This window comes from Sminthopsis crassicaudata, chromosome 2, assembly GCF_048593235.1.
Source record: "Sminthopsis crassicaudata isolate SCR6 chromosome 2, ASM4859323v1, whole genome shotgun sequence".
In the NCBI taxonomy this organism is placed as follows: domain Eukaryota; kingdom Metazoa; phylum Chordata; class Mammalia; order Dasyuromorphia; family Dasyuridae; genus Sminthopsis; species Sminthopsis crassicaudata.
The window spans coordinates 257144039-257171823 of NC_133618.1; the positions used below are offsets into that span (position 1 = coordinate 257144039).

The 27785-nt window shown below is 35.3% G+C and overlaps 1 protein-coding gene across 5 annotated transcripts in view; it reads right to left on the reverse strand.

Moving 5' to 3' along the window:
• Positions 1 to 27785, reverse strand: part of PNPLA7 (patatin like domain 7, lysophospholipase) — a 220544-nt gene that overhangs the window by 166391 nt on the left and 26368 nt on the right. For 3 of the 5 annotated variants that reach the window (XM_074288990.1, XM_074288988.1, XM_074288991.1), the window contains 5 exons: positions 22560 to 22698; positions 20905 to 21048; positions 13614 to 13640; positions 13144 to 13238; positions 12422 to 12565 (listed from right to left, as the gene is read on the reverse strand). In XM_074288990.1, the coding sequence (XP_074145091.1) occupies positions 12422 to 12565; positions 13144 to 13238; positions 13614 to 13640; positions 20905 to 21048; positions 22560 to 22698 (549 nt within the window). The remainder of the gene's footprint in view (positions 1 to 12421; positions 12566 to 13143; positions 13239 to 13613; positions 13641 to 20904; positions 21049 to 22559; positions 22699 to 27785) is intronic. The other 2 variants (XM_074288989.1, XM_074288992.1) reach the window with 2 other exon arrangements.

Genomic DNA, 27785 nt, shown 5'->3' on the forward strand with positions numbered 1-27785 from the left:
CTGTTGGGGTCTAGTTTCTCTGATGAGAGTAAGACAACAAGAATCTGCCAACTCACATACTCACGTTTTTGGCAAGTTCTTCCTGTAAAATGAGGCAGAAGATAGAGGACTTGGTTGTTTCACTATCTGTTCTACTATAACTGTGGTAGAGAGGTAAAGTAGAAAGAAGATTGAACTTGGAATGAGGAGAGACCTGCATTCAAATATTGACTCTGAGAATTATTAGTTGGATGGGCATGGGTAAGTTATTTTGCCCCTCTGAGCTTCATATATAAGTTGGGGGGGGGGGAAGACCTATAAGAATCTACTTTACAAAATTGTATGAGGATCAAATGACATAAGAGATGCAAAGCGTTAGGCTCCACAAAGTACCTTTCGCAGGTACCTTTACATTGAGGAGTCGTAATATGATTATTCCATGATACAAATCAGGAAATTTCTGAGCACCTTCTCTCTGAGATCATCTCTAATTGACCTCTTGTATAGCTGATTTCTACAGAACTGTTAACATATAGCCAACCCTATTAGACCTTGAGCTCCTTGAGGACGGGGACTGTTCCTTATATCTCCAGCACCTAGTACATAACTAGGCCCTTCATAAGCCCTTGTTCACTACAGGATCAGCAGATACAACCAATATCAAACCTAAGCCTCAAGCTGGTGCATCCAGGACTCATTCCACCCTTGCAACTGTCTTTCCATTCCAGGGATGAGAATGTGATGGTCCTTCTTCCTCTACACCTTCTACACCTTCAGTTATTGTCTCAAAGCTACTTTTCTCTCCCTAAGCTCTCTCCTAACTTTCAGATTTATATCTTTAACTGCCTATTAAACATTTTGCACTACATTCTATGGATATCTTACATCCAACAGGTCCAAAACTGAAACCATTTTATCTTTCCCTCCCAAAATCCTCCCTTTCAAATTTTCCTATTACTCTTTTCTGCCACTGTCTTATTGCAGCATCTTCCTAGCCACTCAGGGTCCCAACCTAGATGTTATCCTCAATTCTTTTCTCCTCCTCATCCTTCACATCCACTCTGTTGTGAAGGCATAGGGATTTTACCTTTGTAGTATTCTCTTTATTTTATGCCCCCTATTGTCTCCTGACACTGCCGCCACTTTGCCATGAATCCTTACCATCTCATGCCTTCTGTTCCACGTCTCTCTCTTTTCCAGTTTATCCTTCACTTAACCTTCAAAATAAGTCTTCCTAAAGCACAGTTTGACCATGACGCTCCCACTATTCAGTAAACTTCAGTGGTTCCCTATCACCTCCCAAACCAAACATAAAATCTTCTGTTTTGCATTCAAAGCCTTTCACAGTCTAGTCCCTTCCTACCTTTCCAGGCTTCCTATCTTACACTCATGTATGTGTTCTGTAATTCAGTAATACTGGCATTCCTCCTCTTCCTTACATCTCCAGATATTGAACATTCATTGGCTGTCTTCCATGCCTGGAGCCCTTTCCCTCCTCATCTCTATCTCCAAGCTTCTCAGGCTTCCTTCAAGATCCCAGCTAAAACCCCATCTTCCATGAGAAACCTTTCCTGATTCCCCTTTGTCTTACCTTTATTATTTCCAATTTATCCTGCATATATAATGTTCATATTTCCCCCATTAGACTTGAGTTCCTCCTTTTCAGAGAAGGAAGTATAGAGTGCTGGATCAAGAGTCAAGAAGATCTGAGTTCAAATCTGACTTCAGATACTACCTATGAGATCCTGGCATAGAAACAACTATGTACAAATGAGCTATATGCAGGATAAACAGGAGATAATGAATAGAGGAAAGGCATTAGAATAAGAAGTTTTAGGGGAGACTGCCTGCAAGTGGTGAGATTTAGTTAAGATTTAAAGGAAGCCAAGGAAATCAACAGTCAGGGTAGAGAAGGAACAACACTACAGGCATTGGAGAAAAATCATAAAAATGCCCAGAGTCTGGATATAGATGGAAAAATAACCATGAGGCCAATGTAACAAGATTATAGAGTATTTGAGGCCTGGGGAAAGAATGTAAAGTATAGGAAGACTGGAAAGGGGACCAGGCCTTTGAATGCAAAACAGCATATTTTATATTTGATCCTGGAGACAAAAGAGAGCTGGAGTTTATTGAGTAGAAGAGTGACATAGTAAAGATTTGTAATTTAGGAAGATCACTTTTATTATTGAATGGAGGATGGACTAAAGAGGATTGAGAATCGTGGCAGGGAGACAAACCAGCAGACCACTTCAAAAGTTTAGATGGTGAAACTGAGGGCCTATGCCAAGATGACAGAAATGTCTGAAAAGTAAAGGAGATGTATACAAGCTATTTGTGGAGGCAAATAATAGGACTTGGTGATGGGGAGAGAAAGAGAGTGAGCTGTTGGAGATGACACCTAATTTGGAAGTCTGGGTGACTGGGAGGATGGTGATGCCCCAACAGGAAGGATTAGAAGGGAAAGATATTTCTGAAGTATTAACAGCAAGAATACTCAGAGTTAGTCTCATATTGAGCCCCAGCTTTAAAGAAACAGACTCTTGTTCAAAGTTCATCTCAATCCATACATATGACCTTAGAGGTGACTCTGGAATCAAGAGGCAGACCTACTCTTCCTGCCTCATGGCCAAAAAGAGGCAAACATTCAAGCATCATGTTAGAGGAGAAATCAGGATGCAGAATATATTAACTGAATTGGAAGGATCCAGTATCTGATCTGTACTCTCAAAGACCATGTAAAACAATTTAGAACAATTTAGGTTCAAGCACAGGTGGGCCTAGATTTATGCTTTTAAAGTCATAAATTCTTGGTGCTGACAGGAAGTCTATGCAGAACTAAACTCTAAAGTGATTTCAATTTTTAAGATAATTAGGCATTTTCACTGCTAATAATACTACCTTCAACTATGCCTAAAATCAATCAAGCTCTGAATTGTGAAACAATTCTTCACCACCACCTTCCAATCTTGGCCTTGATCAACTGATCTAACAGATGTCACCACCTTGAGGACAAGTACAATGCTCAAATCCATCTATGGATTTCTCCTGAAGGTAATGGGGAAGACACTGCTTTTAGGAAAAGCCAGGAGCTGAGGCTGGCAGCTGCCACCTTCACACCCAACACAGCCGAACAAAGGCTTTTTTCGTCTGTATTCAGAAGAGGATCTGACTGGCTGACCTTGTGAAACCTAAGTCAGGCTCTGAACCCACTACAAACAGAAAGAAGCAAGTATAGCCACCAACATGTTATTCAAGTATTAGTAAATCTAGGAATATAATATTTTAACAATATAATTATCTGGAGGAAATAGCATTCATCTTTCTTAAGTGTCAGAAATCAGTCCACATATTTGCAAGAAGTAGTCTTTTTTTTTTTCCTAGTGCCTTCCCTCTTAATTTTTAAAAAAATTTTTTATTAATTTTATAATTATAACTTTTTTTTGACAGTACATATGCATGGGTAATTTTTTACAACATCATCCCTTGCACTCACTTTTACTCCGAATTTTTCCCTTCTTCCCTCCACACCCTCCCCTAGATGGCAGGCAGTCCCATACATGTTAAATATGTTATAGTATATCCTTGATACAATCTATGTGTGCAGAACCGAATTTCTTGTTGCACAGGAAGAATTGGATTCAGAAGGTAAAGATAACCTGGGAAGAAAAACAAAAATGCAAACAGTTTACACCCATTTCCCAGTGTTCCTTCTCTGGGTGTAGCTGATTCTGCACATCATTGATCAACTGGAACTAAATTAGATCTTCTCTTTGTTGAAGATATCCACTTCCATCAGAATCATACAATATTGTTGTTGAAGTGTATAATGATCTCCTGGTTCTGCTCATTTCACTCAGCATCAATTCATGTAAGTCTCTCCAAGCCTCTCTGAAATCATCCTTCTGGTCATTTTTTATAAAACAACAATATTCCATAACATTCATATACCATAATTTACCCAACCATTCTCCAATTGATGAACATCCATTCATTTTCCAGTTTCTAGCCACTACAAAAAGAGCTGCCACAAACATTTTGGCACATACAAATCCCTTTCCCTTCTTTAGTATTTCTTTGGGATATAAGCCCAGTAGAGATACTGCTGGGTCAAAGGGTCTGTACAGTTTGATGACTTTTGGGGCATAATTCCAGATTGCTCTCCAGAATAGTTGGATTCTTTCACAACTTCACCAACAATGCATCAGTGTCCCAGTTTTCCTACATCCCCTCCAACATTCATCATTATATTTTCCTGTCATCTTAGCCAATCTGATAGGAATGTAGTGATATCTCAGAGTTGTCTTAATTTGCATTTCTCTGATCAGTAGTGATTTGGAACACTCTTTCATATGAGTGGAAATAGTTTCAATTTCATCATCTGAAAATTGTCTGTTCATATCCTTTGACCATTTATCAATTGGAGAATGGCTTGATTTCTTATAAATCAGAGTCAATTCTCTGTATATTTTGGAGATGAGCTCTTTATCAGAACCTTTAACTGTAAAAATGTTTTCCCAGTTTGTTACTTCCCTTCTAATCTTGTTTGCATTAGTTTTGTTTGTACAAAAGCTTTTTAATTTGATGTAATCAAAATTTTCTAATTTGTGATCAATAATGATCTCCAGTTCTCCTTTGGTCACAAATTCCTTCCTCCTCCACAAGTCTAAGAAGTAAATTATCCTATGTTCTTCTAATTTATTTATGATCTCATTCTTTATGCCTAAATCATGGACCCATTTTGATCTTATATTGATATGTGATGTTAAGTGTGAGTGCATGCCTAATTTCTGCCATACTAATTTCCAATTTTCCCAGAAGTTTTTGTCAAATACTGAATTCTTATCCCAAAAGTTGAGATTGTCAAATACTAGACTGCTATAGTTGTACACTATTTTGTCCTGTGAACCTAACCTATTCCACTGATCAACTAGTCTATTTCTTAGCCAATACCAAATGGTTTTGGTGATTGCTGCTTTATAATATAGTTTTAGATCAGGTACAGCTAGGCTGCTTTCATTTGATTTTTTTTTGCATTAATTCCCTTGAAATTCTTGACCTTTTACTCTTCCACATGAATTTTGTTGCTATTTTTTTTTTTACATCATTAAAATAGTTTCTTAGTATAGCACTAAATAAATAGATTACTTTTGGGAGTATTGTCATCTTTATCATATTTGCTCGTCCTATCCAAGAGAACTTAATGTCTTTCCAATTATTTAAATCTACTTTATTTTTGTGGCAAGTGTTTTGTAATTTTGCTCATATAATTCCTGACTTTCCTTTGGTAGATAGATTGCCAAATATTTTATACTATCGACAGTTATTTTGAATGGAATTTCTCTTTGTATCTCTTGCTGTTGGATTTTGTTGGTGATATATAAAAATGCTGAGGATTTATGTGGATTTATTTTGTATCCTGCAACTTTGCAAAAGTTGTGAATTATTTCTAATAGCTTTTTAGTAGGGTTCTCTAAGTATACCATCATATCATCTGCAAAGAGTGATAGTTTGATTTCCTCATTACCTACTCTAATTTCTTTAATCTCTTTCTCCACTCTTATTGCTGAGGCTGGCATTTCTAATACAATATTAAATAGTAATGGTGATAGTGAGCAACCTTGTTTCACTCCTGATCTTATTGGGAAAGGTTCCTGTTTATCCCCATTACATATAATACTAACTGACGATTTTAAATATATGCTCCTTATTATTTTAAGGAATATTCCATTTATTCCTATACTCTCAAGTGTTTTTAGTAGGAATGGATGTTGGATTTTATCAAATGCTTTTTCTGCATCTATTGAGATGATCATATGGTTTTTGTTAATTTGGTTATTGATATAGTCAATTATGCTAATAGTTTTCCTAATATTGAACTAGCCCTGCATTCCTGGTATAAATCCCACTTGGTCATAGTGTATTATCCAGGGGATGATTTTCTGTAATCTTTTTGCTAATATTTTATTAAGATTTTAGCATCAATATTCATTAGGAGTTTGGTCTATAATTTTCTTTCTCTGCTTTCAACCTACCTGGTTTAGGTATCAGTACCACGTCTGTGTCATAAAAGGAATTTGGTAGGACTCCTTCAATCCCTATTTTTTCAAATAGTTTATATAACATTGGGGCTAATTGTTCTTTAAATGTTTGGTAGAATTCACATGTAAATCCATCTGGTCCTGGAGATTCTTTCTTAGGGAGTTGATTAATAGCTTGTGCTATTTCTTTTTCTGAAATGAGACTATTTAAGCAATTTACTTCCTCCTCTGTTAATCTGGGAAAGCTATATTTTTTTAAGTATTCTTCCATTTCTTTTAAGTTATCGAATTTATTGGCATAAAGGTGGGCAAAGTAACTCCAAATTATTGCTCTAATTTCCTCTTCATTAGTGGTGAGCTCTCCCTTTTCATTTTTAAGACTAACAATTTGATTTTCCTCTTTCCTTTTTTTAATCAGATTTACTAAGGGTTTGTCTATTTTGTTGGTTTTTTCACAGAACCAACTCTTAGCTTTATTAATTAATTCAATAGTTTGTTTTTTTTTTTTTTACTTTCAATTTTATTAATCTCTCCTTTTATTTTTAGAATTTCAAGTTTCATGTTTGTCTGGGGATTTTTAATTTGTTCCTTTTCTAGCATTTTTAGTTGCAAGCCCAATTCGTTGACCTTCTCTTTCTCTATTTTACACAAGTAGGCTTCTAGAGATATAAAATTTCCCCTTATTACTGCTTTGGCTGCATCCCACACATTTTGGTATGATGTCTCATTATTGTCATTTTCTTGGGTGAAGCTATTAATTATGTCTATGATTTGCTATTTCACCCAATCATTCTTTAGTATGAGATTATTTAGTTTCCAATTATTTTTTGGTCTATTTTCCCCTGGCTTTTTATTGAATGTAATTTTCATTGCATTGTGGTCTGAAAAGGATGCATTTACTATTTCTGCCTTACTGCATTTGAGTTTGAGATTTTTATGTATTAATATATGGTCAATTTTTGTATAGGTTCCATGAACTGCTGAGAAGAAAGTATACTCCTTTCTGTCTCCATTTTAGTTTTCTCCAAAGATCTATCATATCTAACTTTTCTATTATTCTATTTACCTCTTTGACTTCTTGTTTATTTTGTGGTTTGATTTATCTAATTCTGAGAGTGCAAGGTTAAGATCTCCCACTATTATAGTTTTGCTGTCTATTTCTTCTTGCAGCTCTCTTAATTTCTCCTTTAAGAATTTAGATGCTGTACCACTTGGTGAGTATATGTTTGATATTGATACTGCTTCATTATCTATGCTATCCTTTAGCAAGATATAGTGCCCTTCCTTATCTCTTTTAATTAGATCAATTTTTGCTTTTGCTTGATCTGAGATGAGGATGTGGCTACCCCTGCTTTTTTGGCTTCACCTGAATCATAGTAGATTCTACTCTAACCTTTTACCTTTATTTTGTACATATCACCCTGTTTAAGGTGTGTTTCCTGTAAACAACATATTGTAGGATTCTGGCTTTTAATCCAGTCTGCTTCCTCTTTATGGGAAAGTTTACCCCATTCACATTTATGGTTAAAATTACTAATTCTGTATTGTTTGCCATCATGTTAACCCCTGCTTATGCTTTTCTCCTTTCCTTCCCCCTCCCCCCCAGTATTAAACTTGTGAGCACCACTTGCTTCTCACAGCTCTCTCTTTTTAGTATCCCTCCCCCTACCTTAGGTTTCCTCCCCCTATCTTACCCCTTTTCCTCACAATTTCTGTATTCCCTTCCGCTTAGCTTGCTCCTTCCCTTTTCACTTTTCCCCTCCCACTTTTCAGTGAAGTGGAAGGAGTTTCACCATAAATCGATATGTCTATATTTTTCTTGTTAAGCCAATTTTAATGAGAATATGATACACACTATGCTATGTTCATCCCCCTCCATTCTTTCTCTCAGATATAATAGGTTACCCTTTGCCTCTTCATGAGATGTAGTACCACCACTTTACCCTTTTTTCTGGTATAATTTCCTTTCCACCTCTAGTTTCTAGAACAAATTATACATATGTTCTCTATATATCTTTATGGGAGAAATATAGTTTTCAAGATTTCTTTTTACCTTTTTAGGGATCTCTTGAGCTCTATATTTGGAGATCAAACTTTTTGTTTCAATCTGGTTTTTTCATCAGGAATAGATGGAATTAATTTATTTCATTGAATGTTGAAATTTCTTCCCTGGAAAAAGATGCTCATTTTTGCTGGGTAAGTTATTCTTGGCTGCATACCAAGTTCCTTAGCCTTTCGGAATATCAGATTCCAGGTCCTTCAATCCTTTAATGTGGACACTGTTAGATCCTGAGTAATCTTTATTGTGGCTCCTCTATATTTGAATTGATTTTTTTCTAGCAGCTTGCAGTATTTTTTCCTTCATCTGATGGTTCTGGAATTTGGCCACTATGTTTCTTGGCGTTTTGATTTTAGGCTCCCTTTCAGTAGGTGATCAATGAATTCTTTCAATGTCTATTTTAGCCTCTGTTCCTAAAACACCTGGGCAGTTCTCTTTGATAATTTCCTGGAAAATAGTGTCCAGGCTTTTTTGTTCATCATATTTTTCAGGGAGTACAATTATTCTCAGATTGTCTCTCCTGGATCTATTTTCCAGGTCTGTTGTCTTCCCAAGAAGTTTTTTGACGTTTTTTTCCATTGTTTCATTTTTTTGGTTTTGCTTGACTGATTCTTGGTGTCTTCTCGAGTCATTCAATTCTATTTCTTCGATTCTGATTTTCAATGAAGTACTTTCTTCACTCGCTTTTTTAAAATATCTTTTTCTAATTATCCAATTGAGTTTTTAAGTGAGTTGTTTTGTTCCATGGAATTTATTTTTCATTTCACCAATTTTATTTTTGAGAGCTATTTTCTTTTTCCAACTCACTAATTTTGTTTTTCAAGTATTTGATTTCTTTATCCACTATCTTTAAATGAGTGGGATGACTTATCCAGACTCTCTTGCCAAGCTTCCCTTTCCTTTTCCCATTTTTCTTCCAGTTCTCTTGTGAGAACCTTTTTGATTTCTTCTATGAGAGTTTTGTGTGTTGAGGACCAAGTCATATTCTCCCCTTTGGGGATTCCTCTGGAGACAGTCTGTTTTTATTCTCCTCAGGGTGTAAAGTCTGATCCCTATCCATATAGAAGCCATTATTAATGGGTAGAGTCCTTTTAAATTTTTTGCTCATTTTGTCAGATAAGAATCAAAGAAAACAAATTAACAAGAAAAACAAATGTAGTCTTGCAATAAGTAATCTTGACATCACCTACATTCAAAACCTCACCACATTCTGTCAATTCCTTATATCTTGTTTTTCGTAACTATGCTTCGCTATTTGTTACAAAGGGTTTGCTTTTCTTTTTTACTCAATGAGGGAAGTAAAACAGTAGAAAATGCTTCATATTTGAAAAAAAAAATTAATTAAGAAAATTGTTCATATCTTGCCTTACAGGATGACCATGTTTCTGCTCAATGACTTGCTTTGCTGTAATATCTTATAGGGTATATCAGAGCCACTGGAGATGCTGTGTAAGAAAGTCAGTTTTCTGTGATTTTGGCTAATTAATTATTAAATGCCAAAATAAAAATCTGCTGAATAAAAACAGCCAAAAAAGGAGGCTTTCAGATGCTCTCAAATAATATGACAGCTTCAATTTATCTAATAAATCTGGTCCTAAAATTCTAGAGTCATGGTTAATTTTTCCAGAAATGTGATTCTCAATCAAAATGTAAATGATCTTACACTTGAAGCAAAGGGATAGAATTTTAAAAATCAATGTGTTTTTTTTTTTCCCCTCACTGACATAGAAGAAGAAATCTTATCACAATTGACTTTATTCATATTCTACCTTAAGGTAAAAGGCTTATCTCTCAAAATTTGCTTTTGAGTTTTGAGTTGAGTTTGTACAAAAGCTAAAACTCAGATATTTTGAAGTCAGAAATTTTTAAGTGAAAATAAGAGCCACGGTATATAAAATATATTAGGGGTGGTTTTCTTTTCCCTTCCCACACCATTAAAAATCACAAAAACTATCAAAGTCTAAATCTTATTTAAAGCATTCTAGCAAAAAGTCACACCAACTGAGAGCTGGGCCAACAAATAGCCATAGGAGAATGAGTACCAAAGACCAGACATCCAGCTTTTCCTCTCCTGACTACCAATTAGAAATACATATGAAATTTTATCTCTATGAACATGTCCTAAGTTGTAGTAGGCCCTAAGTGACATATACCCTTGCTGGTATATTGATGCCAAATCCCACTCAAGGTACAAAAAGATGAACATTATTTATGGCTTGTAAGCATTCCTTCTAGGGAGAGCTATGCCAACACAGTTGTAAAAAATGTCCAGATACTGGACTAGTCCAAGTACTTTCTTTTCATACAGAATTACCTTTTGAATCAAGTTAAAAAACAAAACTGAAGAGACAGATTTCAACCCCATGAAAAAGCATCACTATATTTTACCTTCCGAATCCAATTCTTCCTTTGCAACAACAACAACAACAACAAAATTCGGTTCTGCACATATATATTGTACCTAGGATATACTATAACATATTTAATATGTATGGGAATACCTGCCATCTAGGGGAGGGGGTGGAGGGAAGGAGAGGAAAAATTCGGAACAGAAGGGAGTGCAAGGGATAATGTTATAAAAAATTACCTATGCATATGTACTGTCAAAAAATGTTATAATTATAAAATTCATTTTAAAATTAAAAAAAAAAAAAAAAAGAAAAGAAAAAGCATCACTATAGTAGTTAAAGTTGAAATGTCTTTCTTCGAGTATGGTACCACCACAATAGTATCATAGCCAGGCTAATTTCTTGTCATTTAAAAATACTCACAAGGCTTGGTTCTTATTTTGCCACATGCTAGGTAAACAGCCACACAGATAAATAAATATCCCCTCTCATGAAATACTGAATTGAGTTGTCACCTTTCCTTGTAAAACTCCTGCTAGCATGAATCAAGGGTCATACAAATACAAAAGCAGCTCATGCAAGTTCAAAACCAGTGCTCCAAAAATTGATCAACAAAGGATGAGAGAGAGGCATCTTTAGGTTAAAAACCTAACTGTCCTCTTATCCTCAATTTCCTCCACTGCTAAGTCCAAGTTCCCCAGATGCCAAAAGCATTTCACTCAGCTGCTTTCAGTAACTTTTGAACTAGGTATGGATTAAACCCATAAGGGGGGAAAGAGAAAGAAGACACATCAAGGGATGATTCTGACTTCACTCAGTAGAAAGGATTTAAAACTTCTCAAGCTCCCTGTATGTAGTGTATATATAGATCTTGAAAACATGTCCCTTTCCTCAGACCCACATAAGATTCATTAAATAATATGAATGCTCACAAAGTATACATTATTAAGCTGAGCATTATGGGGCAATCTGAAGAAAGTGAAGATATACTCCATGTACTCAAGAAATGTACAGTCTCTTGGGGAAATAACACCCCCACACACTCCTCACATACCACATAAATATTGTCAACAGTGCAAACTTACACAGGACAAAGACACAGTCGGAATTTACCATTTGCATGCCCCACTTGGAAGGCAGTAGTTGTATGACCCTGATCCCTTGGCCCTGGGATCAGGAGGCCTTCAGTCCAAGTCCCTTCTCTGTGTGGCCTTGGGCAAAAAACTTAAGCTCCCTGGGCCTCAGATTAAAATTGGGAAACAGGACTCTGTTTGCTCTTTCCAGCTCTAGATATATAATTCTACCATACTTCATCCTGAATGATTTTCTGCTTTCAGAGTAAGCATAATGAATATCTCAAGAGGACATTAAAAAGTTCAGGAATCCAAAGTAATCACCTTGGGCCTTATACCCAAGAGTCATTTTGGAAAATTATTAAGAAATAAAGATTTATTCTACCACTGACAGGTCTCTTTTAAGAGTAAATTATCAGTTGCTACAAACACAATAGAAAATCTATTTTCCAGTAGTGGAATCTGAATGCCAGCAGCAGAAGTTAAAAGAAAGTAAGAAATCAATTCCTAGACAAAGCAGTCAAATAGCCAAAGTGATTTAAGGGGTGTGTGTGTGTGTGTGTGTGTGTGTGTGTGTGTGTGTGTGTGTGTGCGCGTGCGTGCACACGCATACAAATGTGAATAAATATGCATAAATAAAACCTTTCCCTGTCCTTTGGATTGCTGCTGCCATCAAGCATGGCACCAGCACAAAGAGGATCAAAATATGGTAGGAAATGGCATCATGACTCAGGAGAAAAGCAAGGGAAAAAAAATCAACAGAAGTCACAAGAAGTGAGTGCTTCCTTCTACACAGACACAGTGAGCATGTCACCTGAGGACGCTGTCTTACAGCTCCCTCCACCCAAGAGGAGCACAGAAAGACCTATGAAACCCCAAACAAGTAGAATAGCTTCCTTGGAGAAGGGAAGGGGCACTTACGTCCAGTTTCATCAAGGTGAGAAGATCTTTCTTGGCCGCTTTGAAAATAGCATCCGTCTTCCAGCTAATACCAGGTTCCTCAATGTCTTCTGAGTAATGGATGACGGCAGAGGGAATCTCTGACAATGTTACCGATTTCCTTGACTTAAAAAGAACACAGACATTCTTTATTTTTTTTTTAATTTTATTTATAAATTTTTTGACAGTATATATGCATGAGTAATTTTTTTATAACATTATCCCTTGTATTCATTTTTCCAAATTATCCCCTCCCCCCCTCTACTCCCTCCCTTTGATTACAGGCAATCCCATACATTTTACATGTGTTACAATATAATCTATATAGAATATATGTGAGAACACAGACATTCAATGTCAATAGACAAAGCTCACTTATAGGAGAAGAGGATTACTGAAGGTGTGAACTGGCAGAGACAATCATCAGATATCATCAGCATAAGGTGAATGTGGACTAATGATTTAATGTCAGGTCTGAGGATTCAGAGAGCCCCAGTGTCTGCAGATGCTGGAATGGAATTTCTCTCCTCTATCCCCTTAATTTTCTACTTGTCTTCTCCTCAATCTATCCCTCTCTCATTCCCACCCTCACTTCCAAAGTCACAAAACAAAACAAAAAAAACAAAACCAAAAAAAAAAAAAAAAAAAAGGCCAAGATCTATAGTTAATTCAGGGATGCTCAAAAATTATATAGGGGAAACTACCTTATTGGAGACCACAGGAGGTTCATCCGAAAGGAGATTAAGTCTGGCCCTGTTGTATACCATCCCCAAGTCTGATTTAGTACCAATGGAAGAGCCTAGAAATAAAAGAGGGGGACTCAGTACAAGTACCACAACAGTTCAGCAAGGATCTTGCATCTTTTTCCATCGGTGTCTCAAAGAGCTGACTGCACAGTTTGAGGTGGTTCAGAGTCACTCGGTCAACACTCTTTTTCACTTTTTCTGACTGGACTTTTGATCTTTTACCAAAGTAGTTCAGCACCTACTTTGCATCTTAAAGTTTTAGAGAGTTGTCTGAGACATTGAGAGATTAAGTGACTTGTCCAGCACCACAAAGTGAGAATGCGTTAGAGGTGGAATCACACTGCTTTTTGGGCCCTCCACTGCCCACCATGTCTAATATCACTCTCATGTGTCATTAGTAATTTACCAACACTTTCACAGTCACCTACCTGTTTTTAGAACTGCACCAGGAGATGCTGGGGAGAGAGAGTATATAAGACATGAGTTTTGATCCTGATAAATTCATAATACCTACTGCGTATTTTTGCAGGAACGGTAGAGAAGAATGAAACTGAAACACAGTCTCTGTCCTATCTCTCTACTTATGGTACATACAAGTGACACCTACTCTGAAGAAGGCACTGGGCTAGGTTCATACCATGGAAGACAAGAGAAGCATAAGACTTGGTTCCTGATCTCAAGTTGGTTATGAATTACTTTCACAAACAAGACATGCACACCTAAAAAGTTAAGTAATACAAAGTAGTTTATGAAAAATGTCTAATAAATGTCACAAATAAGCATTCTAAAATTCCAAAGAAGGTAGAGATTACCATGAACCAAAGTAATCAGAGAAAGTTTTATGGAGTGGGATCTTGAGATAAAAATTGAAGGATGAAAAGAATTTGACCTGAGAAGAAGAAAAGGCATTACTAGCAAAGAAAAGTGCATAAGCTATGGTACAAAAATGGAAATGTACAAAGTGTATTCACAGGAAAATTTAAAAATCAGCTTGAGTAAAAACAGGCTTCAAAGTAATTGAATAGTTAGAAAGACAAATAAGCTTAGAAAAGAAGGAGCAGAAGCAGTAAGCCAAGATGGCAGAGTAAAAGCAGATTCACTTGCGCTCTCCTGATTTATCTCCAAACAACAATAAAATAACACCTCAAAATAAAATCAACAGTGGCAGAACAAAGAATAGTATTGGGTGAAAAGATTTTCCAGCTCAAGACAATGTGGAAGTCTGGCAGGAAAAGTCTCTTTCACTAAAGTGAGAATGGAGGGCAGTCCATTGCAGGCTCTGCCAGTGCAGCCTGGGCCTAAACTAAATCTGCATCAGCTGTTTCTGGAGCAGTAAGCCCATAGACAGTAAGGAGATGAGACAACTGATCAGAAAGAGATTACAGGGGAGCTTTTGCTGGCCTTGAGAGCAAAACTAGCTTACATTGCTCTGGTTGCAGGTGCAGAATAAGGAGGAGCCTGAGCCCGAGCAAGGGCCTTTCACAGTTTTAGGATGGATATGGTGCTTGTGCTCACTCACTGAGTAGAGCACAGGCCAGGAGAGAAGTGACCATGCCTCTCCTTAGAGCATATCATCATCAAAGAACTGAGAGTTTGTAGACCTTCAGAGCTAGCTCCAAAAACAGTAGCATGGAAAACCTGAAGCTTGGATCAAGTGCCTGCTCCATCCCAGGGACAAAGCCCAACTTTAATATAAAGTTTAAAGTTAAGAAATAAGAGGAAAATGAGTCAACTGATTGTTGAAAATTAATATGGTGACAGAAAAAATTAAAACACAACTCAGAAGACAATGAAATCAAAGCAGCTATATGCAAAGCTTCAAAGAAAAATGTGAGTTAGTTTCAATCTCCAGAAGTGCACAAAAAGGATGTTTAAAATCAGAGAAGTAGAGGAAAAGTTGGGGAAAGAAATGAGGATGACTTGAGAAAATAATGGGGAAAAAAAGAGCTTGGTAAAGAAGGCATCTAAAAAAAATACCAAAGAAAATAACCTTAATAATCTTAAAAATGTGAACTGATCCAACCATTCTAGGAAACAATCTGGAACTATACCCAAATGGCTATAAAACTATGCATACCCTTTGATCCAGTAATAACACTACTAGGTCTATATCCCAAAAAAATCATAAAAAAAGAGTAAAAGACCTTCATTGCAAAAATATTTATAGCAGCTCTTTTTGTGGTAGCAAAGAATTGGAAATTGAGGGAATGTCCATTAATTGGGGAATGGCTAAATAAGTTGTGCTATATGAATGTAATGGAATACTACTGTGCTATAAGAAATACTGAACAGGCAGACTTTAGAAAACCCTGGAAAGACTTACATGAATTGATGCTGAGTGAAGGGAGCAAAATCAGAAGAACATAGTACACAGCAACAGCAACATTGTATGATGATTAATTATAACAGACTTAGTTCTTCACAGCAATACAATAATCAAAGACAATTCAAAAAGACTCATGAAGAAAATGACATCTCACATCCACAGAAAGAACTATGGAGTCTGAATGCAAATCAAAACATACTATTTCCACTTTTTTTCCTATCTTATGGTTTTTCCTTTTTGTTTTGATTCTTCTTTCACAACATGACTAATATGGAAATATTGTTTAAAATGACTGCATGTGTATAACTTATATCAGATTGTTGCCTTGTGAAGGGGGAAGGAAAAGAGAGAGGAAAAATGTGTAACTCAAAATCCTTTAAAAGTGAATGAGGAAAAGTATGTTAGGGTAATTCAAATGTGTAATTCAAAAATACTACTATTGGGGGAAAAATAATGCCTTAAAAAACAACAACAACAACAACAAGAGAATAGATCAAATGGCAAAAGAGGCACAATAATTCACTATAAAGAAGAATTTCTTAAAAAACCAGAATTGGTCAAGTGGAAGCTAACAACTACAAAAAACATCAAGAATTAGTAAAATCAAAAGAATGAAAAAAATAGAAGAAAATGTGAAATATTTTATTGGAAAAAATCTAGAAAAAATATCAAGAAGAAATAATTTAAGAATTACTAGACTACCTGAAAGCCATGATCAAAAACAAAACTGACATAATCTTTCAAGAAATTATCATGTAAAACTGCTCTTATGGTCTAGAACCAGAGAGTAAAAGAGAAATTAAAAGAATAAATCACCTCTTGAAAGAGATCTCAAAATGAAAACTTGCAGGAATATTATAACTAAATTTCAGAGCTTCCAGGTTAAGGAGAAAATATTACAAAACACAATTTAAACATCATGAAGCCACAATCAGGATAACACAGAATTTAGCAGCTTCTACATTAAAAAAATCTGAGGACTTGGAATATAATAATCCAGAGAGCAAATGATTTAAGATTATAACTAAGAATTACTTAGCAACAGAGAAAACCTAGCAAAACTGAATATAATCCTTTAGGGGAAAAAAACTGTCATTTAATGAAATTGAGGAATTTCAAGTATTCCTGATGAAAATACCAGAGCTGGATAGAAAATCTGACATTCAAATACAAGTCTCAAGACAAACATAAAAAGGTAAACATGAAAGAGAAATCACATGGGCCTTGAAATGATTAAACTATTTATATTCCTCTATAGGAAGAAATCTAACTCCTAAGAACACAGGGAGAAGGAAGAAGTTGTTGTTGTTTGGGTTTTGTCCTTCATTCTGGAAGAGGACCATGACATCAGACAGGTGATGTGATGACTTGCAAGTGAATTGGATTTATAGTGAGGGAGGGCATTACAAAGTCACCAGCCTCACTCTCTCCTCTGGAGCCACTGGGTCTAGTAGCAAGATACAGATTAGAATAACTGGAGATGGCCCCAGATGCAGTAGAAGAACTTAGCCTTTTTAAGTTAAGATATTTCCCAGGTTTCAATTTGACTGAAGCAATGCCCATACAATGACTAAAGCTAAGTAAAAAATGAAGCAAAGGATAGCTTTTTTTACCTAGTTAATAAAAAAAAAAAAAAAAAAAAAAAGTCAATCTGAAAAGGGAAACCTTTCAAGGTTTCTGGTCAAAACAGAAACTATTATTTGTATTCACTTACAGAATGGGTAAATTATCCTACATAAAAGTGGCACAAAACAACTTTTACAGAAGGAAAATAGGTAAAGAAGGAGTTTTACCATATTCTTTTAGTGACCTAAACTAGGAAGAGCAAAAACAGAGAAAGAAAATTATTAACCAAATTCCACAATTAATACTCCCAAAAATTTTAAATAAAATTCTAGCAAGGAGATTACAGCAATATATCACAAAGATCATTCATTATAATGGTGAAATATATACCAGAAATGCAAGGCTGGTTCAATTTTAAGAAAACTATGAGAATAATTGAGTCTATTAATAACAAATCTAACAGAAATCATATGATTATCTAACAGATGCAGAAAAAGCTTTTGACAGAATATGATAGTCATTCCTATTAAAAACACAAAGCACAGGAGTAAATGGACCTTTCCTTAAAAGGATAAGTAGTATATACCTACAACTATCAGCAAGCATTATCTGTAACATGAATAAGCTAGAATTATTTCTAGTAAGATCAGAAGTGAAGCAAGGATGCCCAACACTATTATTCAATATTTGTACTACAAATGCTGGTTCTAGCAATAAGAGAAGAAAATAAAATTGAAGGAATAAGAATAGCTAATGAGGAAACAAAGCTATCACTATATAGGTGATTTAATGCTGTGCTTAGAGAAATGTAGAAAATCAATTAAAAACTAGATGAAATAATTAACAATTTTAGCAAAATTGCAGGATATAAAATAAGCCCATATATCCATCAGCATTTCTATATATTACCAATAAAGCCCAGCAGCAAGAGATAGAAAGAAAAATTCCATTTAAAATAACTATAGACAAAATAAAACATCTGGGTATCTACCTGCCAAAACAAATCTAGGAACTATATGAATACAATTACAAAACACTTTTCATACAAATAAAGTCAGATCTAAACAATTGGAAAACTATCAAATGTTCATGAAAAGGCCAAGCTAATATAAGAATAACAATTCTATTTAAGTTAATTCATTTATTCAGTACCATAACAATCAACTAGCAAAAATTATCTTATAGAGCTAGAAAAAATAATAAAACTCATCTGGAAGAACAAAAGATCAAAAATATCAAGGTAATCAAAGGGATTACAAAGGAAGTGGCTTAACCATGATCAGTCTCAAATTATATTACAAACCAATAATTATCAGAAAAATCTGACACTGGATAAGAAATAGAATCGTGGCTCAGAGTAGATTAGGTACACAATATATAGCAGTAAGCGACCATAGTTATCTGTTTGATAAACCCAAAGACCTAAGCTTTTGTGATAAGAACTCACTATTTGACAAAAATTTCTGGGAAAACTAGAAAGCAGTTTAGTAGAAGTTAGGCATAGATCAACATAAGGGTCAAAATAAGCACATAAACAAACTAGAGGAGCATGGAAATTGTTTACCTCTAATACCTATGGACAAAGGAAGGATTTTTGACCAAACAAGAAATAGAGAAAACTGTGGGATATAAAATGGATAATTTTGAGTACATTAAATTTAAAAGCTTTTGTACAAATAAAACCAATGCAGCCAAGATTAAAAAGAAAGCAGAAAGTTGAGGAAACATTTTATAGCAAATTTCTTTTTAAAAGCTTTACTTTGCAAATGTATAGAGAACTAAACCAAATTTATAAAAATACATGTTATTTACCAATTTTAAATGGTCAAAGAATATGATTAGGCAGTTTTCAGAAGAATCCAAAGCTATCTATAATCATACAAAAAAATGCTGTAAATCACTATTGATTATAGAAATAAAAATTAAAACAATTCTGGGATGCCACCTCGCCTCTATCAGATTGGCTAAAATGAAAAAAAAGAAAAATTACAAATGTTAAAGGTGATACAGAAAAACTGGGATTCTGATGCATTGCTGGTAGAGTTGAGAACTGATTCAAATGTTCTGGACTGCAATTTGGAATTACACCCAAATTAATTAATTATTAAAACTGTGCATACCCTTTGATCTAACAATATAGCACTAATAGCTATATGTCCAAAGAAAAAATTTTTAAAAGAAAAAGGATCTATATATACAAGAATATTTATACTAGTCTTTCTTGTAGTGACAAAGATTTAGAAATTAAGAGGATGCCCATTAATTGGTGAATGCTTGAACAAATTGTGGTATATAATTGTGGTATATTATTGTGATGGATTACTATTGTGCTCCAATAAATGAGCAGACTGCTTTCAGATAAACCTGGAAAGACTTACACAAAAGTGAAGTGAGCAGGATCAGGAGAACAACGTACACAGTAACAGCAGTATTGTGCAATGATCAATTGCAAATGACTTTATCATTTTCAGCAATACAGTGATCTAAGATAATTACAAAGGATTCATGATGAAAAATGCTATCTACCTCCAGAGAAAGAATTGATGGAATCTGAATATAGATCAAAGCATACTTTAAAAAAAAAATTGGGGGGCAGTCAGTGGCGCAATAGATAGAGCACCAGCCCTGAAGTCAGAAGGCCCTGAGTTCAAATGTGATGGAAGACACTTAACACTTCCTAGCTGTGTGACTCTGGACAAGTCATTTAACCCTAAATGCCTTGTTGGGGTGGAATTTTCTTATGGGATTTTTTTTTTTTTTTGCTCCGTGTTTTCTTTCACAACATCACTAATAGAGATATGTGTTCTTTATGATTGCATATATATTATCTATGTAAAAGTGCCTGCCCTCTCAATAAGGGAGAGAAGAGAAGGAGAAACAAAATTTGAAGTTTTGAAAAATGAAAATTAAAATTTTTATATGTAATTGGAAAAAAAATATTTGAAAAAAATTTTAAAAGGTAGAATAGGCTAGATCTAGATGTTGAAGAACTTGAATTACAAAACTAAGGAGTTTAGATTTTTTTCCTTTGGCAATGGAGTGCCACTGAAAAATTTCAAGTAGGGGATAGAGGATGGGATGGGGATTAGAATGATGTGTGTGACACAAAACAGTTCTGTGATTTAAGAAGATTAATCTAACAATATGTGCAAGATGGATACAAGGAAGAGAGACTGAAGGCAAGGAGACAGGCTAGAAGGCTACTGCAAATTGCCTAAATATGAGGTGATAATATCTTGAAACAGACTGGTGACAATGAAGATAGAAAGAAGGATGAGATATCAAAGAATGATTAGGTTGGAGAAAAAAGAGAAGGACATGTGCAAACAATACATTGATAAAAGTGCTATCATATCTTCCTCTTCTAAAATGTAAGAGTATTAACTAGATAACAGAGATTACAGAAAATAATAAGAGAAAATAAATCTTACGTTGAGGGAGACAAGACACTTGTTCACTTGGAACATCTCTTTAAACATAGCCAAAGACTGGAGATAATAGGGTTCCAAGTTCAATTTTAAGTCTGATCACTGACTAAAAAGCTATTTGCTTGGAGTCCTCCGTTTCCCAGTTTGTAAAGAATAAAAAATTTCTGATTCCCCAGGCTACCACCAAAACAACAAAAAAAGAGAGCACTTTGTTAGCATTCTGTTATCTGTCAAAGAATCTTAGCCCACCCCTCAAGGGAGTCCCTTAGACTTTCTTCCCAAACTACACTTAAAAAAAAAAAAAAAAAGAAAAGAAAAGAAAAAGAAAAGAAAAGAAAAGAACAAAGAGACAATCTAAATCTGCCAAATAGAACTAGGACTCCATGAATCTTCTTTTACCTGGAGGTGTCTGTGTGTCAGGTCCAATCCCTTGGAATTTTCCTAGTTCATCAAAATTCTCTCCATGCATTGAAGGCAGTGGGCTGGAGAAGCTCCGCTTCATAAGAAGGGAACAGGTTTCTAACTGGCTTTCCCTCTTATGATCTGTCAGGTGGAAACAGGACATAAGCCAAAGCCACTAAGAATCTCCATTGAACTCCTTCCTCTTCTGTTCTAAGAAGTTTCCTAATCCACTTCCTTCAAAGGATACAAAATATTCAGGATACCTAGTTCCTCTCCCTTTCCAAATTATACAAAAAATGTAGGGCAAATCTCTCCAGATGTAGTCATCTGGAACCTACCTTATCTTCACAGTGCCACAATCAAAACCTCCCAGACCCTTGCTCCTTATACACTGTAAAAACCCAAACCAAACAAAGACAAATCTGTGTAATAGGGCTGATCGGTCAAGTGCATGCAGGAGGTCATTGTCTTAGGTTCTGCATGAATACAATTGTACACCAATCACAACACAACATCAATCTGGGCATTTGGAAACATTTGATGTTGTGGAAGAAACACTAGTTTTGGATTTAAAACCCCAAATGCTAATTCCAGATCAGCTACTTAATAACCACATTAAAGTGGAAAAGTAAATTAACATCTCTAGGTCTCAATTTACCCATCTGTAAAATTAAAGAATCAAACCAGATGGCTCTCTAAAGTATTTTAAAGCTCTAAATCCTACAATCTCTACTTCTCAGTACATAAAGATAGCCTTTTCCCAATTTCAAAACAATAACAGTCTTCCCCTCATTGCCCTAATTCTTTTATATGGCAAATGGAACTCTGCTACATCCTTTATCTTTTTACTATGAAAAAAAAAAAAAAACTAAACATTTTGATTATTTCTTCTCTATGCTACAGACACAGTTTACTATGATCCTCATTCCACAGTAATCACTATCTTATTTTTTATAGTTCAGACCAACCTGGTCTTAACTAGTAACAAGTCTTACTGGACAATTGTTACAAAAATATATTGTCATGACAAAACTATCTTGATGATTGGAAAGCTTCTAAAAATATTATCTTCTGAACTGGTACCAACTTAAAGCTAAGGCAACCTATCTGCACTAAACTTTATCTTCTTCCTAAGTTCTGGTAAAGCTGACATTTATATTATTTAAGGAAAAGGCACTGAGAGAACAACATGAAGAAGAAAACATTAGTGAGCATAATCATAAGGAAGAAATGAAAATAGAGACAGCAAAGGAAGAAAAATTCATAAGAAAGGCAAAACTTACAGATAGCTACCTAATTTTGACATGACAAGGATATATGATTTATTAACAAGTAACTATGAAGTGGCGTTAACAATAAAAGTATTTACTTTTTACATAACATTTTGCCTTTATAAAACACATATTATTCTCATTTGATTCACACAATAGTTTTCTCTGAAGAAATCAAAGAATTCTTTCCATTTTATAAAGGAGGAAAGAGACTCAGTTAAGAGACATACCCTACATGTAAGTGGAAGATCTAGGACTTGAACTCAAATTTTCTAAGTTCCACTGAGTGTATTCCTATTACCCATGCTATCCTGCAACAGCTTTAAAGGCAGCCCTGCTACCTGCCTCCACTGTCCAATTAGCCTTTGTTTAGATCATCACCTGGGCATTCTGAGCATTCTTGGGACTTCTCAACCTTCTCTCCCTTTTGTTCTTCATCTGATGCTGGACAGGATATCTGCTTCTTAATTTTGTTGGATGTTACATTGGCCAGAGACATCAGAGGAATAGCCTGACTTACCTGGGGGAAAGGGGAAAGAAAAGGTATTAATCAAAGAAGAAAGCTATTGTTGTCTCTCAGGTAAGAAAAGGTCCAAAGCAGGAATTACACAAGGAAAACTTAAAACAGCAGCATTCTGGCAATGAAATAATGAGATTTTCAAAATGTATCAACTATTAATTGAGAAATACATTGGAATCAGAGCCAAGATGGTAAACAGAGGGAGCATTCTAACTAAACTCTTCCAATATTTCCCTTAAAACTTTAAAATAATATATCAGATTAAATTCTGTAGTAATATAACCAACAAAAGATTGAGGTGAGGTATTTTTCCAGCCAAGCACAACTTGGGAGATCAGAAGGAAAGATCTGTGACACTAGGATAGGGGCCAATAGCAGTAGCAACAACAGCAACAAGGTCTCTAGCAGCAATTCTAGGAGCTCTTGATGCCCGGAAACAATAAGAATATTAGACACCTAGTCAGAAAGAGCTTACAATGGACCACTGTGAAAGCAACAGTTACAGCACTGGGCATCATTTGCCACAGTAACTATGGCCTATTACTCAGTTCCAGGGCAAAGGGGAGCATTAGCATGGGTGGTCACAAGGGCAAGGAACAGAACATATTCCAGAAGCACTGAAAACTTACAAACCCCCAGAAGTGACTATAAAAACAGCAAGGCATAAAAGTTTGAAACTCGGAACAAATTGGGAAAATATTTTTAAAGTTAAAGGTTCTGATAAAGGTCTCATTTCCAAAATATATAGAGAACTGACCCTAATTTATAAGAAATCAAACCATTCTCCAATTGATAAATGGTCAAAGGATATGAACAGACAATTCTCAGATGATGAAATTGAAATTATATCCACTCATATGAAAATGTTCCAAATCACAACTGATCAGAGAAATGCAAATTAAGACAACTCTGAGATACCACTACACACCTGTCACATTGGCTAAGATGACAGGAACAAATAATGATGAATGTTGGAGGGGATGTGGGAAAACTGGGACACTGATGCATTGTTGGTGGAGTTGTGAAAGAATCCAGCCATTCTGGAGAGCAATTTGGAACTATGCCCCAAAAGTTATCAAACTGTGCATACCCTTTGATCCAGCAGTGCTGCTATTGGACTTATATCCCAAAGAAATATTGAGGAGGGGAAAGGGATCTGTATGTGCCAAAATGTTTGTGGCAGCTCTTTTTGTTGTAGCTAGAAACTGGAAGAAGAATGGATGTCTATCATTTGGAGAATGGTTGGGTAAATTATGGTATATGAAGGTTATGGAATATTATTGCTCTGTAAGAAATGACCAGCAGGAGGAATACAGAGAGGCTTGGAGAGACTTACATCAACTGATCCTGAGTGAAATGAATAGAACCAGAAGATCACTGTACACTTCAATGCTGTATGAAGATGTATTCTGATGGAAGTGGATATATCTTCAACATAAAGAAGATCCAACCCACTTCCAGTTGATCAATGATGGACAGAAACAACTACACCAGGAGAAGGAACACTGGGAAGTGAATGTAAATTGTTAGCACTACTGTCTATCTACCCGGATTACTTATACCTTAGGAATCTAATACTTAATGTGCAACAAGAAAATGGTATTTACACACATATATTGTATCTAGGTTATATTGTAACACATGTAAAATGTATGGGATTGCCTGTCATCTAGGGGAGGGAGTAAAGGGAGGGAGGGGATAATTTGGAAAAATGAATACAAGGGATAATGTTATAAAAAAAAATTACTCATGCATATATACTGTCAAAAAAAATTATTAAAAAAAAAAAAAAAAAAGTTTGAAACTTGGGAAAGTGACCGGGACACTACCTCCTACCCAGAGTGAGCAGAATCTACCTCTAACTAAAGTTCAAGATCAAGAAATAGGCTGAGGATGGGCAGCTTGGATAAAGCACCAGAACTTGAAATTAGGAGGACCTGAGTTCAAATCTGACCTCAGACTTCCTAGCTCTGCAACCCTGGGCAAGTCACTTAACCCCAATTGCCTCAGCAAAAAAAAAAAAAAAAAAAAAAAAAAGAAAAGAAAAGAAAAGAAAAGAAAAGAAAAAGAAAAAAGAAAAGAAAATTAAAAGAAATAGATGGGAAAATAGGCAAGCAACAAAAAAGAACCTGAAAATAAAAAGGTAGTATGGTCACAGGGAGCTCAAGGCACAAACTTAGAAGACAACAAAGTTTCTACAAGCAACAGAAACAGAAATGCTGACTGGAAAGAAGCCTAATAAGAATTCCTAAGAGAGATTTTTTTTAAATGTGAAAATTATTTCAAAAATCAAATGAGAGCAAAGGAGGAATAACTGGGGAAAGAAACTAAAGTGATGTAAAAAAAAAAAATGAAAAGAGAATTAATAGCTTGATTTGAAACAGCACAAAAAATACTGAAAAAATATAACTTTTGTTACGGACCAGAACTTGAAATAAGGTACTAAGTCAGTGGATTTAATAGAGACAAAGATTATGTACTTAGTACTTACTAGAGTTCTACAAGATTGACACCTTTAAGAGAGAATATAGTCTCTCAGTTTCTCATAGTTTCTTAGCTAAGAGCCTCAAACAGGATTGAGTTGAGAAGATTCAGAAGCCAGAAAAGGCAGTTGGGCTGAACTAAGCTGAAGACAGAGAAGTGGTGCAGGCTGCCTGTGGAGAACATTGAAACCAAGATCCAGAAGGCTTCCAGAAACCTAGCTGAGCCCCAAGTGAAGGAGACAAGACTTTGAAGGAAACAATAAAGGATTTGGACTTTAACTCCTGGCTGCATTTGGGGTGATTACTGAACTGAAAGGAAGGCAGTCCCCAGAAGCCCCCCAAGAAACTTGCTCCCAGATTACATTTTATTAATTTTTTTAATTGAGCACTTGGCAACTTTTATTTTATTTCATTTTATTTTTAATTTATTTTTATTTTTTATTAATTTTATAATTATAAAATTTTGACAGTATATATGCATGAGTAATTTTTTTATAACATTATCCCTTGTATTCTTTTTTCCAAATTTTCCCCTCCCTCCCTTTACTTCCTCCCCTAGATGACAGGCAATCCCATATATTTTACATGTGTTACAGTATAACCTAGATACAATATATGTGTGTAAATTCAATTTCCTTGTTGCACATTAAGTATTGGATTCCGAAGGTATAAGTAATCTGGGTAGATAGACAGTAGTGCTAACAGTTTACATTCAATTCCCAGTGTTCCTTCTCTGGGTGTAGTTGTTTCTGTCCATCATTGATCAACTGGAAGTGAGTTGGATCTTCTTTATGTTGAAGATAGAAGATAGAGAGAATATTGCATTTTGGTGCCCAATGTGGGGCAGACACGATCCTGATTTCAGTGGAAACATCTCCTCGACCCAGAAATTAGGATAAGTATAAAAATAGACAAGGAAACTTTGTTAAAGGGCTAAAGCAGTACTTCAGTTAAAATGGGACAGATGTTTAAAAAACACCCTTCTTTTCCAATTCAAGGAAAATGTGTAGAGAGCATTGTCAGACTTATGAAAAGCCAAGATTTGATTATCATTTGGGAGCAGATCACTGAACTTTTAGGAACAGTACAGTACACATCTCCTTAGTACACATCTCCTTGGTTTTCTGTGGAAAAAGAATTGGATCTAGAGGAGTGGAAATTAGTAGGAGAGAAACTATGTCAATTCTACAATGAAAATGAACCTGACTCAATTTCCAAAGCACACTTATACATATAATTTAATACAACTGGCTTTAAGAAATTATATAAGTTTTAGAATAAGAAAAAAGAAGAAAGAGCAGGAGGGGGAGGATCTAAATAAACTAGGTGAAAAGGATGAAGAATCAGATAAAAATAGAGTTAAGCAGAAACCATCCCCTGACCTATTTCCCTCAATTAACCCTTCATGGGTGGAGGGAGAAGGAGGAGGGAGAGAAGCAGTAACACAATCAGCACCTCCTATGAAGCAGCCTATGAAAAGATTACAAAATGCCCTGGTTAAGGCAAAAAATGTAGGAGAGGATATATCTGATTTAATAAATGCATACCCTGTGATTGAAGAGCTTGACTCTTTAGGTCAAAAAAGGAGAAGATACACTCTTTTTGATTTTGAAAAAATTAAGGATTTGAAAAAGGGCTTTTATGGGGCTACATCAACTTATGTTAAGATGTTACTAGATAATTTGGCTTATGAAATCCTAACCCCTAGTGACTGGAAATCCATAGCAAGGGCATGTTTAGAACCTGGATAAAACTTGTTATGGCTTTCAGAGTATCATGAATTATGTAGGATTCAAGGCCAACACAATAAGCAAACTGGAGTTAATGTACAAATCACCTTTGACCAACTAGCAGGTGAAGGTCAGTATGCAGAGAATTCAGCACAGATTAATTACCCCATAGGAGTGTATGAACAAATTGCTACTGCTGCTATAAAAGCTTGGAGTACCCTTCCAGGGAAGGATCGAGGGGAAGCTTTCACAAAAATAGAGCAAGGTCTCAATGAATCCTTTGCAGATTTTGTAGGACGTTTGCAAAGAGTTGCAAACCATTAGAGAAAATGCAGCTACAAGAATTATGATAAGACAACCAGCTAAGGAAAATGCTAATGAGGTTTGATAGTTTCTTATAGAACAATAATATTCTATAACATTCATATACCATAACTTATTCAGTCATTCTCCAACTGATAGGCATCCACTCAGTTTCCAGTTCTTTACAATGGTACTTAATATGAAAAACGTTCCCCATCTCCAGAGAAAGAACTGATAGAATCTGAATGCAGATGAAGTATACTTTTTCTTTATTTTTCTTGGGTTTTGTTTCTTTTTTTTTTTGGTCTGTGTTTTCTTTCACAACATGACTGACATGGAAATATGTTTTGTATGACTGCAATACATAACCTATATCAAATTGCTTGTCTTCTCAATGACGGGAGAGGGAGGCAACAAGGGAAAGAATTTAAAACTCAAGATTTTAAAACAATGTTAAAAATTCTTTTTACACAAAATTGGGGGAGGAGGAATAGTAAATCATATATATATTCTTTTAAAATACCATAACTTGCAATCAGGGCAATTCCAATAGACTTGTGATAAAGACAAC